The sequence below is a fragment of the Odocoileus virginianus genome, chromosome 14 (assembly GCF_023699985.2).
Source record: "Odocoileus virginianus isolate 20LAN1187 ecotype Illinois chromosome 14, Ovbor_1.2, whole genome shotgun sequence".
Lineage (NCBI taxonomy): Eukaryota > Metazoa > Chordata > Mammalia > Artiodactyla > Cervidae > Odocoileus > Odocoileus virginianus.
In genome coordinates, this window is record NC_069687.1 from 31,030,046 (window position 1) to 31,045,706 (window position 15,661).

The 15,661-nt window shown below is 38.0% G+C and overlaps 1 protein-coding gene across 5 annotated transcripts in view; it reads left to right on the forward strand.

Annotated features, from left to right (window-relative positions):
• Positions 1-15,661, forward strand: part of SPEF2 (sperm flagellar 2) — a 183,056-nt gene that overhangs the window by 51,639 nt on the left and 115,756 nt on the right. For all 5 annotated transcript variants that reach the window (XM_070476571.1, XM_070476575.1, XM_070476572.1 and 2 more), the window contains 4 exons: positions 7,141-7,360; positions 10,591-10,745; positions 12,781-12,862; positions 14,433-14,494. In XM_070476571.1, the coding sequence (XP_070332672.1) occupies positions 7,141-7,360; positions 10,591-10,745; positions 12,781-12,862; positions 14,433-14,494 (519 nt within the window). The remainder of the gene's footprint in view (positions 1-7,140; positions 7,361-10,590; positions 10,746-12,780; positions 12,863-14,432; positions 14,495-15,661) is intronic.

The window sequence follows — 15,661 nt, forward strand, 5'->3', positions numbered from 1 at the left end:
GATGGGTGAATTCCAATGAAGGGGCCTCTGGAAAAGTTCTTTCTATGGTCTGCAAGATGATAGATACTAGAAAAAAAAAAAAGTGATCTGGAGGGAGACTGCCACCTCCCTGATGATGAACAGAGCATAGTGTGAACATCTAAGGAATAAAGATTACTATTTTCATGAGGATAGTCACCACCACCAGAATTGGAAAGGTGGCACAAGGAAAGATCTGATATAAAGTCCATTGTGATGCTGTCCCAAGGGCACTTGGACATCAGGAGAAATGCGGTAACCTTATTCTTATTTTGTTTTAGACTCAGGCAACTGAGCTTTGAAAAGTGCTGGGCTACCTACACAGCTTCTGCAACTCCCAGGGTGCCACATTCAATGCCTTGGAGGGCCATGTGGCTTGCTGGGACATAGAATGAACCAGTAATGGGAGCCTGTCATTTCGGGGCAAATAAGGTGTTCTTTCTCATGATCTCAGTGGGTCACTTTGCGTATGTGGAGTCAGACTGCTGAGCAGAATCTCCTGCCCGCTGTTCACATCTGATTTGTCCTTGGGTTTCAGTAGCACTGAAATGTGTTTGAAACAGGGGATTTCTTAGAGTGGCTTCATCTCAGTTACCCCCGGTAATCAAACCTGAAGACAAAGTATCAGCCCAGTGATTCCAGCTGCATGGCTTACACGTAATTGGTAGCTCAGAGTTTTAGAAAAAGAAGCCTGCTGTGGCTCACAACTGCTGAGCTTGCTGAATTTCTAAACTTGTCAGAAGCTAGTTATTGGGTTGCATAGGGAGGTGTCATGTGGGCTTGTAGGCTTTGACAGTGGTCTTTGTCACTTTGTTAGTGACTGACCATAGCCAATTTGAATTTTCCTCCTTCCCTCCCATCTACAGCCATGTCACCCTAAACACACTTGATCTCATCTGAATTTTCCTCCAAAAATAACCACAAGGTACATGGATGTTGTTGTCCTGGGTCTTTTGTGACAGGCTAGAAGTAAACATGTCTGTTTCCATAGTATAATATCAGGAAAGATTGGGGAAGACTGCCTCTGGGACAGAAGTGAGCAGGCTTCTGAGTGAAAGCCATTATAGGATCAGAACCAGTTCTTCATATTTCCTGATGAGCTAGAATTAACCATGGGATCAATTGATAGAAAGGCGCTGGCTATTCACAGTGCTACTTCTAGCCAGAACAGTCTTCAGCTGAGCAGAGCAGGTGAAGCTGTGATAACATCTGCTTTTCCTTCGTTACCATGGGCAACACTTGCACTTCCTGGCCACAGATAAGATGTGGTCCAGACTGAGCAATCTAGCTTAGAGGGATGTGGTGGCATGCCTTCTCCCCGGAGTTGCACCTACAATGCCAACATCAGTGAGAGCTGCCCAGCACCATGCCCCTGCCTCATCTGGAAGTCAACGGCCAGTCTATCTGGCAGAAAGGCGTAGCCAGACATCTGACCATACTCTAACCTGACTGGAAGTCAGGTGACCTTAGAAAGGCTGCCAGTCTCACTTAGCAGAGCCAGCTCATCTTTTCATGTTGTTCTGAGTTCTTCTTGGAACTGGGTCTTGGTACAGAGCCCATTCCATGACAGCTCTTGGAAGAGGGGTCAGGATTGAGCTGCCCATCACCTAACTGGACCTCTTTCCTTCCTCCTTGTTAGAGGCAGAAGAGCACAGCCTCCATTTTTCCATCAATCTTCCCAATCTTTGATAGGAACCTGCCTCTCAAACATGTCCCACACAGTAGTCAAGCCCTGTAGAGTTGCCAGTTTACATGAGCTGAATTTCCTATCTGGCAGAATATCCAACCAACCCTTTCTTCTTCTGAGAACCGTGGGTGGTTCTAAGGAACTTTATAAAGCCTGAATTACAAACATAAGCAGTTCCTCCAGATTCCCTCAGGGTTTGGGGGTGGTTGGAGGAGAAAGTCTGGGAAAGCAAGGCAAAGGACAGAGGCTCCAAAACCACCAGGTTGTATGTTAGTCCTTCCCTGTGGAATTTGGTGTCTTCCTGAGTGCCAAATCCTCCAAGCACAGTAACTGGAATGCAGCTACTAGACGTTCCATGTTGCAATAATAATAGATGTGTTTCTATGATATCTGATTCCCTCTGGTAGGAGACGGACAGACCTGAACAGAGAAGGTCAGCTATGAGAACTAGCTCCAGGGCTCATTGAGTTCTCAGAGCTGGAACAAAGGTGGTCAAGATAATTTACCTGATGTAGCCAGAAACAGGAAGAGAAAAGGTGGGATCAAGCCAAGGCCTTTGAGCAGGCCAGTGATCAAAGCTGAGATTGGGTAAGAACCAGACTAGAGAATAGAAACGAAGCCAGCAGATTGGAAGCTAGGCAGAACTGGAACAGGCCAGGACTCAGACAAAAGGCTTGGAAGTTAATTGCCACAAACAGAGCTAGAATTTCTGCAGCTTATTTTTATTATCTGCCAGTCATGTGGTATACCCTGGGTCAATGTAATCTGTGAGACCTAAGACAAATATCCAGTTAGGAAAATGAAACTAACCAGATCATAATAACTTGCCATAGAGCAGACCTTACCTATTCATTCATTCAGTCAGGCTGCTCCTTACCCCCTCAGCACCCTGTAAAAATCTCTGGCAGAACTTCTTACAAAGTCCCATTTTATAAATTCTTTATAATTTAGTACACTTTAACTGAGATGCTTCCTGCTGCCATGAAAAAGGATGCCTTGGTTTAATGGAGAAGCTCTTTGAAAATCATACTACAAGCTGTTCTAGACTGCTTCCAGGCTTAGCTAGTTTCATACATTGTGGATTCTTCTTAACTTCCATCTGTGAGGGTGACTCTTGCTGATCGTATCCTAGATTTTAGGTTGGCTTGTGTCTGTCTTATTTGGAGAACTAAGTCATCCTTGTACAACCTTGTACTTAATCAAAATTAATAAGATGCAATATCCATGTATTCACTCATTTATTTTGTTCACTTATATTGAGCCTATACTACCAATTGATTGATTCATTCTTTCATTCAATAAATATTGAATGCCTATTAGGTTCCAGCAGGGTTCTGAAAATTGGGAATAAAAAAAAAGAACCTTCAAAAACAAAGTCTCTTTTGCTCATTGCCATTGCCTTAAACTAGTCATCTTTATTCTGGCCTAATTTCCCTCTTTTTTCATTTTCCTTTTCCCTCATCATGTTCTTATTCCAACCTGACACATCTCCCTTTACTTACCCTTTATCTTTAGTCTTACTAGGAATTTCACAACTGTATTTTTAAGGTGATGCTGTAAAATATGTTCTACCAAATCCTCAATCTGTCCATCTCCACTGGTCAGGCTTCAGTCCTATGCCTGACCTAAGCCTTCAGTTCTCTTCATAGTCAACATTCTATCCCATTGTGTCTGACCACATTCTGCAACTAACCAGTGAGGGAAGACGGTTTTATTCTGACCCCTTTGTGAGGAAGCATGCCTTTCTGATCACAGTGCACTTCTTGTTGGGCAAAAATGTAGCTACTGTCTCCCTTAAGGGTATTACCATGTGTGCTTCCAGCAGCAACAAGAGAACTTCTGTTAATAGTTAAGCATTCAGAATCAGGGGTCACACAAGCCTTTCACTCAACCTTTACAACAACCCTGTGAAATAGATATTATTATCATACAAAGATGAAGGAATTGACAAGAGTATAAAGCACTGAGTGCTCAGTCATTCAGTGATTTTTGACTCTTTATAACGACATGGACTGTAGCCCATGAGGCTCCTCTGTCCATGGGGTTGCCCAGGCAAGAATATTGGAGTGGGTTGCCATGCCTCCTCCAGGGGATCTTCCAGAACCAGGGATTGAATTACATCTCTTTCATCTCTTGCATTAGCAAGTGGATTCTTTACCACTGCGCCACCTAGGAAGTCCTCATAAGTTATTAATAAGTGCTTTAATATCTTTGGTTAGGCAACAAACCCATATTTCTTTCCTTTTTAAGTACATATTTTTATCTGTACAGTTCTTTTTAAGCTTCAACTTTAGAACCATTTGTGATATCCTGAAGGAAAAATAAATAAATAGCACTAACAGTTTTGTTTCATTACATTAAATCAGATTAATTTGGAGAAGAATTCAGTGGCTTATAATTTTGGACTTTTTTGAATTTCCCTTTATTCAAGTCATTTTTCTTACACTCGTCAGTAGAAATGCGAGACAATGCTTAGGTTATATATTTCTCATCAATTCTGGTGATTTTTGTCAAAGTTTCTAATTGCAGTAAAAAAAGTTGACCTATGCTAAGTAAGCAGAAAAAATATCCAAAATATGTTCGGTAGTTCAGTGACTCTGCAGGTTAAATTCAAGAACCATGCTCAAGGTTAAACTTCCAAGGAAAATTATCAGAACCATCACAGCAAGATCTGATGAGAAGACTGTCACCAGCACAGAGCACTGGAAATTCAGGTTGCAGCAGCTACCTCTGCACCAGGAGCTCAACTGCTAATTCTAGCAGCGCTACTACTTTTTCTTTTCTTTTTTTTAAAGTTTGTTGATTTGCAATATTGATTTACAATTGTTGGTTTACAGGGGTGTGTTAACTTCTGCTGTCCAGCAAAATGATTTAGTTATATGTGCATTCCTTTTCATATTCTTTTCCATTATGCTTTATCACAGCTATTGATTATAGTTTCCTGTGCTATACAATAGGACCTTATTAGTTATCCATCCTGTATATACTAGTTTGCATCTGCTAAGTCTGCTAACCCTAAACTGCCAGTCCTTCCCTCCCTCCCTTGCCTCCCCCTGCAACCACAAGTCTGTTCTCTGTGTCTGTGAATCTGTTTTGTAGATATGTTAATTTTCTACTTCTTTCTTTATCTTATTTGCGTTGGCTAGAGCTTCCAGAATAATGTGACTATTACTGTAAATGATGAACATCTTTTCCTTATTCCGACTTTTAATAGAAAAATGTGTTGTTCACTTTGGCTCACCATTATATATTGGTAAGATATGTAAAAAGTGTTAGGCCAATCATCTTCAATTTGTAACATACTAAGAAATTTGTTTAATTTTTTTTCTCATCAGAAATGAATTTTGAATTTATCAGATGCTTCTTGGTCAAAATGATCATATGCTTGTATTTTAACCTATTAATGTGATATATGATAGGTTTTATCATTTTTAACCTTCCTTATATTCATGAAGTAACACTTATTCAGTCATGTAGTATAAAGGTTTTGAGCGTATGTTCTGCAGTCTGTCTGCCTGAGTCCTTACTAAGCTCTGCCATTACTGTTGTGACTATGAACTTCCCAGGAGGCACTATAGGTAAAGAACCTGCCTGCTAATGCAGGAGACATAAGAGATTCAGGTTTCATCCCTGAGTCAAGAAAATCCCCTGAAGAAGGGAATGGCAACCCACTGCAGTACTCTTGCCTAGAAAAATCCCATGGACAAGGATCCTGGTGGGCCACAGTCCATGGGGCACAGAGTCAGACATGACTGAGCATATTGCAGGCAGACGCTTTATCCTCTGAGCTACCAGGGAAGCCCCATGAGCACACACACACATAGACAAATATAACTTAGTTTCTATAATTCTCAGGGTTTTCTTCTGCAAAGCTGGCAAGATAATTATACTTATGTAAGAGTTGTGTGAGAATCATTAGAAATAATTCATGAAAACAGCAGTATATGGGATATACTGAATGTGTAGTAAATGTCAACTAATATAATTGTTTTGTCTTAATATAGGCTGATTTTTGTCAGTATTTTATGAATGATTCTTGCAGTATATTTCCAAATGAGATTTGTTTGTTATTTTCTTTTTTGAATGCTGTTTTTGTCAATGGTCTTTGACACCTTTTTTAGTACCAGTGTTACATTAGTCTCACCAAGCAAACTGGAAAGCTATCTTCTGCCATACTTCAGAAGACTTTAAATAGCATTTAAATATCTGTTTGAGAAAAATTTTCTTTTTTTTTTTTTGTTAGCAGTGTTATCAAGTTTCCTAGATACAGTTCTTCAATAATGTTTTTCTTTCTTTCATGCCTTTAATATTTATAAATATTTCTTTTAAATTAATTTTAATCATTTGTACTTTCTTAAAATATCATTTTATCACACATTAATAAATTAAAATTTATCATAGTAGAGTTGTATATAATATTTTCTTAAGGATTTTTAAGTCTCCTAAAAATCTGTTGTTACTGCCTTTCCTATGTTACAAAATTGATACTTGCTATACTTCACCTTTGTGCATAACTGGTAGCAATTTCATTATGATTAAACTGAATAAGTTCTAGAATTATATCAATAAAAATATCTTAATAGTATTACTCTCTAATTTATCATCTCCATTATCATGAGTTTCTTCCTCCATGTTCTTTTCTGGTTATTTTGAAACTTTTTTTTTCCTATTTTCAACCTTAGTTCATTTATTTTCCTTCTTTTTATTTTAGATCAAAGCATTTTAAGCTAAGGGACTATGAGTTTTCCTCTAACTACAGCTTGATTTTGTCTCATATTTTAAAATAAATCTATTATTTTAATATTTTTCTCAATCTATTATTTACAGATATTTACAGTTTTAATTTTTCATTAAGAATAATTCAAAAAGGCAATGTTTAATTATTAAAAATAAAATTTATTTCTAGTTTTTAGTGCACAGAAGTCAGAGAATGTGAACTATATAGTTGTTTTGTCTTTGTTTTGCTTTTCCTCTAATTGTTTGATCATTTAAGCCAGAAGCTTAAAGAGACTGGAACACAAATATAGGAAACAACATATTGGTCATGAAAATTTTCTTTTATCTATCTTTAAAATATTTAAAAATAAGTTTAGTATTTGCATACAGTAGCCACATAACTCTTACTGTCTTTTATCTATCTACTGATAGCATCAATTTAAGTGTCTAATACTCAACTTACATTACAATTTTTCTCAGCTCAATATGTCTACTTTCATAAAGTGTTAAGTATTTTAGAATTTATTTTTTATTTCTATATGGGAAGCTTATTTTTCACTAATATGAAAGTATTATGTTATTATTCATTTATGTAATATAACTATTTAAAATATCAATTCACTTTTGTTTGTTATAATTTGTATTTACTTTCAATTTCCTATATGCTTAAATTCCACTTTTAAGAATATTTCTGTTTTGTTTTCTTATTATTTTTATAGAACATGGTTGGAGAATGGGCCTTACCTGAAGAAATGGTAGAAAACGTACCACCCTCCAACAATTGCATATTGGGCCATGTGATTCACAGACTAATTGAAAGTTCTCTTCCTCCTCAAGTTGAACCTACAGAACCTGAGTTACCTTCATTTGCTATAAAAGGATGCTTGTTGGGGAAAACCTTTAGTGGAAAAACTACTGCTCTAAAGGCTCTAGAAAAAAGTAAAATTTATTTTCTTTTTTTTTTCCTTTATTGATTTCTATTTACAGTGAATATAGCTGCAAATGGCTCTGTCTGTAGAAAACATACATGAAAATCTGCTAATATATTGGGAAGTTCTAGCATTAAGAATATTGTAATAAAGTGATCACATAACTTATTGTCCGAGGCAGACACTTTTAAGAGTATAGAGTCATGAATCAGAACTGTCCTAAGGAAACCTAGATCTATGAGCTTGCTATATAATGATGATGTATAGTATAAAGGGAAATAATATCTTAAACCTTTCATCGTAGAGTTTACTTACTTTAACAATAGATGAAATAGGAAAATAACAACTTGTCACAAATAGAAAAGATATAGACTTAAAATTGTAAATGTTTTAATCCTTCACATCAATTGAGTTCTTTCTCTTTCATGAACTTTTGGCTTTTTTTCTAGAAGTTCTTCCAATTAGAAGTGAAATCACAGATTTCCATCTATTTAATAGTTTTTCTTTGATAATACTTACCTATTACTGTTGTTAATAAGTGAGTATTATCAAAGAAAAGCTAATTAAATAGAATATGCCAACAAATTTGGAACTCAGCAATGGGCATGGGACTGGAAAAGGTCAGTTTTCATTCCAATCCCAAAGAAAGGCAGTGCCAAAGAATGTTCAAACTACCTCACAATTGCACTTATTTCACATGCTAGCAAAGTAATGCTCAAAATTTTACAAGCTAGGCTTCAACAGTACGTGAACCAAGAACTTCCAGATGTTCAACCTGGATTTAGAAAAGGCAGATGAACCAGAGATCAAATTGGCAATATCCATTGGATCATAGAAAAAGCAAGAGAATTCCAGAAAAACATTTACTTCTGCTTCATTGACTGTACTAAAGCCTTTGACTGTGTGGATCACAACAAACTGTGGAAAAATCTTCAAGAGACGTGAATACCAGACCACCTTACCTGCCTCCTGAGAAATCTGTATGCAGGTCAAGAAGCAACAGTTAGAACCAGACATGGAACAATGAACTGGTTCCAAATTGGGAAAGGAGTATGTCAAGGCTGTATATTGTCACCCTGCTTATTTAACTTATATGCAGAGTACATCATGTGAAATGCTGGGCTGGATGAAGTACAAGCTGGAATCGAGATTGCTGGGAGAAATATCAATAACCTCAGATATGCAGATGACACCACCCCTATGGTAGAAAGTAAAGAGGAGCTAAAGAGCCTCTTGATGAAAGTAAAAGAGGAGAGTTAAAAACGTAGCTTAAAGCTCAACATTCAAAAAACTAAGATTATGACATCTGGTCCCATCACCTCATGGCAAATAAATGGGGAAACAATGGAAACAGTGACAGACTTTATTTTCTTGGGCTCCAAAATCACTGCAGATGGTGACTGCAGCCTTAAAATTTAAAGACACTTGCTTTTAAAAGAAAAGCCATGACAAACCTAGACAGCATATTAAAAAAGCAGATATCACTTTACCGACAGAGGTCTGTATAGTCAATGCTATGATTTTTCCAGTAGTCATGTATGGATATGAGAGGTGGACCATAAAGAAAACTGAGCGTGGAAGAATTGATGCTTTTGAACTGTGGTGTTGGAAAAGACTCTTGAGAGTCCCTTGGACTGCAGGGAGATCAAACCAGTCAATCCTAATAGAAATCAGTCCTGGATATTCATTGGAAGGACTGATGCTGAAGCTGAAGCTCCAATATTTTGGCCACCTGATGCAAAGAGCTGACTCATTGGAAAAGACCCTGATGCTGGGAAGGATTGAAGGTGGGAGGAGAAGAGAAAGACAGAGGATGAGCTGGTTGGATGGCATCATCAACTCAATGGGTATGAGTTTGAGCAAGCTCCAGTCGACAGTGAAGGACAGGGAAGCCTGGCATGCTGCAGTCCATGGGGTCGCAAAGAGTCGGACATGTCTGAACAGCTGAACAACAATTACTGTTTTTACTGGAAAATTCAAAATTTTTACTAAGATCAGTCTGTATTAAGACTGTAGGTCATTATTGAGATGTTAAATAGACCTGTTTAAAGCCTGACAAAAGTTCGATGAGATACTGCTCCACACCCAATAAGATGAGTATAATTTTTTAGGAAATGGAAAATATGTGTTGGTCAGGATATATAGAAGTTGGAACTCTCATACATTGCTTTTGAGAATGTTAAAATGTTGTAACCACCATGGAAAATAGTTGGTGATTCCTCAGTAAGTTAACTAATTACTATATGACCACAGCAATTCCGCCACTGGTATATATACTCTAAAGAGCTGAAAACAGGTGGTCCAAAAAAAAAAAAAAAAAAATTCCATGTACAGAATATTCATAGCAGCATTATTAATGATAGAGAAAAGATGGAAACAACCCAAATGTTCATCACCAATGAATCATGAACAAAATGTGTTATATCCATACTCTGGAATACTACTCAGTCATAAAAGGAGTGAAGTACTCTTATGTGCTACAACATGGATGGACTTTGAAAACATCATACTAAGTGAAAGAAGTCAGATACAAAAGACCACATATTGTTTGATTCCTTGGATATAAAACGTCTAGAATAGGCAAATCTCCAGACAGAAAGCAATTTGTTCTTGGGGGCAAGGGTAGGGAGATAGGAAGTGACTGCTTCATTCATGCAGGCTTTCCTTTGGGGTGATCAAAATCTTCTGGAAAAAAGATATCAGTAATGATTAAACAACATGGTAAATGACTGTAATATTGAATTGTATCTTTTAGAATGGTTAAAATGGGTCATTTTACGTCATGTGAATTTTTGTTGTTGTTTAGTTGCCGAGTTGTGTCCAACTCTTTTGCAATCCCATGGACTGTAGCCTGCCAGTTTTCTCTGTCCATAGGATTTTTCAGGCAAGATTACTGGAGTGGGTTGCCATTTCTTCTCCAGGGGATCTTCCCAACTCAGAAATCGAACCGAGATCTCCTGAGTCTCCTGCATTGGCAGACAGACTCTTTACCACTGAGCCACCAGAGAAGCCCCATGTGAATTTTACCACAGTATTAAAAAAAAATCTCGACCCAAAAAACATTTCTGCTGCCGCTGCTGCTAAGTCACTTCAGTCGTGTCCGACTCTGTGCAACCCCATAGATGGCACATTTCTAGGAGACCCTAAAGAGAATGTTTTAAGTTTGAAGTCAGCACTGAAGAACAATGATTCAATTTCCTAAGTGAAAAGCTATTCATAAAATAATCTTTTATATTTTAGGCTTTCCTATTCAGGTTCTTTCTATCGACACTCTTGTTCAAGAAGCTATCCAAGCATTTCATGACAATGAAAGTGTCAGTGGGGCCCAAGGACTTCAGAAAGCACCTGAAGAAAAGGCTTTACCAGTTACGCAAAAGAGTGGTAAAGAAACCCAGGCAAGTGTGGCTTTAGTTTTCATCTCTGCACCTTATACATTAGAGATTTCCAGCTGGATAGCATCTAAGAGATCTTCTAGACCAGAGATGGCAGAGTTTTCTGTAAAGGTCCAGATGGTAAATATTTTAAGTTTTATGGGCCCAGAGGCAACATCAAGGATATATTACATGGGTACTTACATAACAAGAGAGAAAATTTCAACCCCCATCTCTACTCGTCTAATACACACATACAAACACACACATATCATTACCTAGGTGGACCATCCAGTATGGTGGGCTAGACTTGAGCTCAGTTACCATCAACTCAGGGATTCTTCTGAAGAAAGAGCCACTGGTTGGTAAGGGGATTCATTCAGTCGCTAAGTCATGTCCAACTCTTTGCAACCCCGTGAACTACAACATGCCAGGTTCCTCTGTACTCTACTGTTTCCTGGAGTTTTCCCAAATTCATGTTCATTTGTAATGTAAAGGGGTGGAAGGCTCAATTGCAAGGGCTTGGGGAGGGGTGAGACATCAGTGTTTGGGGAAAGTTCACAAAGTCATCAGCTCTCAGAGTAGAATTGCACTACTGAAAGCTTGGCAGTGGCCAGCAGCAAGTCACCATCTTGTAGATGCAGCCAGTGCCAGTCCTGGCAGCAGGCAGCAGCAGCCAAGGAAGGTGTTGGAGAGGAACAGACAGACGGCAAGGGGGACGCCTTGCAGTGCTATCCCCTGGAGTGATGCTCATGGACCATGTATAAACAACCAGCCTATTCTGGCCCAGGGATCATAGTTTGCAGACCTCTGATCTAGACTAGTAGATCTCAGTTTTGAGGGGTGGCTGGTAGGGGAAGATCTCCTATGGTTTACTTGCATTACTGTTTCCATCAGTGTTGCATTTTGCTTATTATGTAAAGATTCCAGGGCAGGAACTTGGAGAGTATGGCCCCATGTTGAGAATTATAATGTGGTCTTATTGTTATTTTCCATTCGCTAAGTCATGTCTGACTTTTTGTGACCACATGGACTGCAACATGCCAGGCTTCCCAGTCCTTCACCATCTCCCAGAGTTTGCTCAAACTCATGTCCATTGAGTTGATGATGCCATCCAACCATCTCATCCTCTGTTATCCCCTTCTCCTCCAGCCTTCAATCTTTCCCAGCATTGGTCTTTTCCAATGAGTTGGCTCTTTGCCATCAGGTGGCCAAACTATTGGAGCTTCAGTTTCAGCATCAGGCCTTTCAGTGAATATTCAGACTTGATTTCCTTTAGGATTAACTGGTTTGAACTCCTTGCTGTCCACGGGAGTCTCAAGAGTCTTCTCCAGCACCAGATATAGTCTAATCTGCTCTTTTAAAGGGAAACAGTAGCAGTTCTAAGCATGAATTGATTCATTTCCCATCAGAGGCTTGTTGATGGTTAGGCTTTGACTGGAATCCCAGATTCTAAATCCAGTATTCTTAAAAAAAAAAAATAAATAAATCCAATATTCTTTTCCCTACCTTATGCTGTCTCTGAAATTGAATAAATTAACAGAGACTCTAATCCAGGTCATTTGCATGAGCTGCAAGGAAAATACCATTTAACCATGATTCTGAAAATAACTGGGAGGGTTTTTCTTCATTGCAGGCTGCCTCTTCTTCTGTGTTGTGGTACTCAGTATTCTAATTGATGAGGTAATAGATAATGTACATATTTTTTCTTTATTTCCATATGGCTATGACTGACCCCTCTAGGTCTGATCTTTCTAAGGTGGTTTTCCACAAACTCTATCTCTTTAACTCAGCTCCCATTATCCTTTCCAAATGGCAGTTGTGTATTTTACATAGAAGCTGAAGGCCAGCTGAAAGACAGATTATACCATGGGTTACTATGTGTTTCTCTAAGTACAATTATCATCAAATTCTGTTCATTTCCAGAACTCATTCAGTTCTTCCTAATATCATTAATGTTTTAGATTAATGAGTTTATGGTTGTAAACTTTACTTATAGAAGTAAAAGCAAGAATGTTACTAAAATGTGACAATGTTAAAATCTCTCCCGTGTGTGCAGGCATGTACTTCCTCCCCAGAGGATGTGGAAGATGTATCTTTAGCTGAAGCACTACCAGAAAGAGAAGATAAAACCAGATTTGGTAAGTAAGATATCAAAACAAATCATCCATCATTTACATAAGTGAGACTAATAGTAGGAGTACATGGATGTGAGCACAAACCAACTTTCAGGACAAGAGAGGAGAGATGGGGAGGGTTACACGATTGTCTAAGTGTTCACAGGACAGACAGAACAAGATCAACACAGCTGTCCCTAACCACTGTCTGCCGCTGGCGATAAAGAGATGACAATTTCAAAGGAATCTTCTCACATCCCTTCAAGTAGTTGCTCAGTTTTGTTGTGGTTTTGAAAACAGCCAGGCTAAATCATCGTCACTCTTCCTGGCTTTGCAGGGAGACAGTAGTTAACTGTTTCTTCTCACCTATGCAGGCGGGCGTGTACCACTGTGCTGTCTGCACGCAGCTGCTTTTGTTCACTGTGGTGAGGGAGGCTGTGGCTCTGTCTCATCCACCCACCTCAGCAGTGGTTCCTCAGATACTTTAAAAGTTAACGTTTATTCTCAGCCTTGTGCAAAGCAAATAGAACCAAGCTTCTCAAACCCAGCAAAACATTATCTTCTTGGAATCTGGGCTTCAGTCCTTCAGATCCTTGGTAAAATCGTTGAAGGAAAACAGTTTTAAATCTTGAATATGTTTTCTATTTGTGCTAGTTAAGGCTTTGCCATATTTAATCGTTGCATAAAATTTGGTTCTTCCTGTACCATCACCATTGGAGAAGGAAATGGCAACCCACTCCAGTATTCTTGCCTGGAGAATCCCATGGACAGAGGAACCTGGTTGTCTATCGTACATGGGGTCGCAAAGAGTTGGACACGACTGAGCGACTAAGCACAGTACCATCACCATAATAGCCATCAACCTTGGACAACATGCATGTTTATTATGAGCAGGCAATCCTGCCAGAGAGGCCAAGGTTCCTGTCTTTTAAAAGAATATAAGCTGTCCCTTGTTTCATTTATTTGTTTCTTACAGGATAAGTCTAATTGATTTTTAAACTATCATAAAGTATTTTATGACATTCTATTGTGAAACTCCAGTAAATTATAAAAAGACTCTGAAAACTAATTTTTTACATAGAATTGAAATAAAAAACTCTCTGACTTCTAGAATTTTCCGCCTTCAGACATGTTTATTACCTATAATTTGATAACCCAGGAAAGTAATGTGAACGTGAAAACCACTTAGTTGTGTCCAACTCCTTATGACCTTGTGGACTGTGGCCTGCCAGGCTCCTCTGTCTGTGGGATTCTCCAGGGAAGAATACAGGAAAGTAAAATTAACTAATTATATTTTTGGCTTGTTTTCCAAGAAGAGAAATGGTACTAAAGTATTTCTAATGATTTTGTTATGAGTGAGCCACACTGGAAGAAAACAAGTAGAAAACATGGAGCCACACAGTGGCCGGGATTTAATGTTGTGAAATGAAGGTAAATGCCATGCTGGGCTGCCACTTTCACTTCCTTCCTCTGCGTATCTCAGACACAGCTGAATCCAATAACCCACAGGTCCAAAACCACAGATGGTCAAATACTAACATGGCTGTTAGTTGTCAGTACCGGAGTATGTTCTTATCACTTTTCCCATTGCTAGATACCGATGCCAGAAAAACAGCAAAAGCTGAAGAAGTCGTAGCAAGTGATAGTTTCTCTGAAGTAAGTACTATAATCTAATTTTGGCTACTAGTATATTGAAATGTGTTGTGAGTCATAGCCTTTTCATAGCGTTTTCATCTTCATGTGAAATAGCAATGTGCTCCTCTTTGACTTAAACCTGATGATGAAATACTAAACCTGGGTTTATTTGATATTTTTTATATCTTTAATATAGTTTGTATCTAAAGCAGTGGAAATTGCTTTCAGTTTTTCCAGGTAAGAAAACACATTTTAGACTTATAATAAATTTATATTGATGTGTTTTTCTTTACCACTTAATTTGTTATTTTTATTTCCTTTCACAATATCTTTATCTTTAAATTTTTTCCAGGATTTATCCTTAGACTTATTGGTGACTCTGCAGAATTTTTCATTAATCCCTGAAAAAATGTTTACAATTTGCAACTATTGCTTTTAATGAAAACTAATATTTCCATATATAGGATTGCTTTACTGTATATGGAAATATAATGGTCAAATAGAATGGTCAGGTTAATCAAGTGGGATTTTATTAAATATAATTAGAGTAAATAAAATTATATTTTTAAATTTATTGTTTTGTTCCCCAAGGAAATCAATTTTATAATATTTTAGATTTCAAAACTGCTTTAAGATAGAAAAAGTTTTGGAAGAATATATACCAAGCTATAAACATGATGCCATATAGGGAGAAAAATGAGTTTAGAGAAAATGATCAAAAGGGACTAATAATTTTTTCTCTGTATTTTTGAAATATAAATTAGCATAAAGGCTAAATATGTTTTTATATTACATTTATTGAGTTATGAATCTCCTGCATTCCATATTCAATTCAGTTCTAAGGGCATACTTTGTTCCATGCATTGTTGTAATCTGAGGGGGGAGTGACAAAAAAATCAGTGAACAAAAGTGACAGGGCTCCCAAGCTTTAAGGAGTTTACAGTCTAAAAGAGAGGGACCATAAACTCATATGTAAATGAATTTATATGAACCAGCAGATGGTGATGATGTCATCTGAAAAGAAAAAGTAGAGTAAGGGAGATGGCTTTGAGAGCGCGCGGTTTAAACAGATTGAAAGAAGATTGACAGAATCAACCACTGGCCCTGGGGAACCATTTCAGGCCGCCAGAAGAGCTGGATGATGGCCTTGAGGCAGAAAGGTGCCTGTGCAGCAAGGGAGGGGAAGAG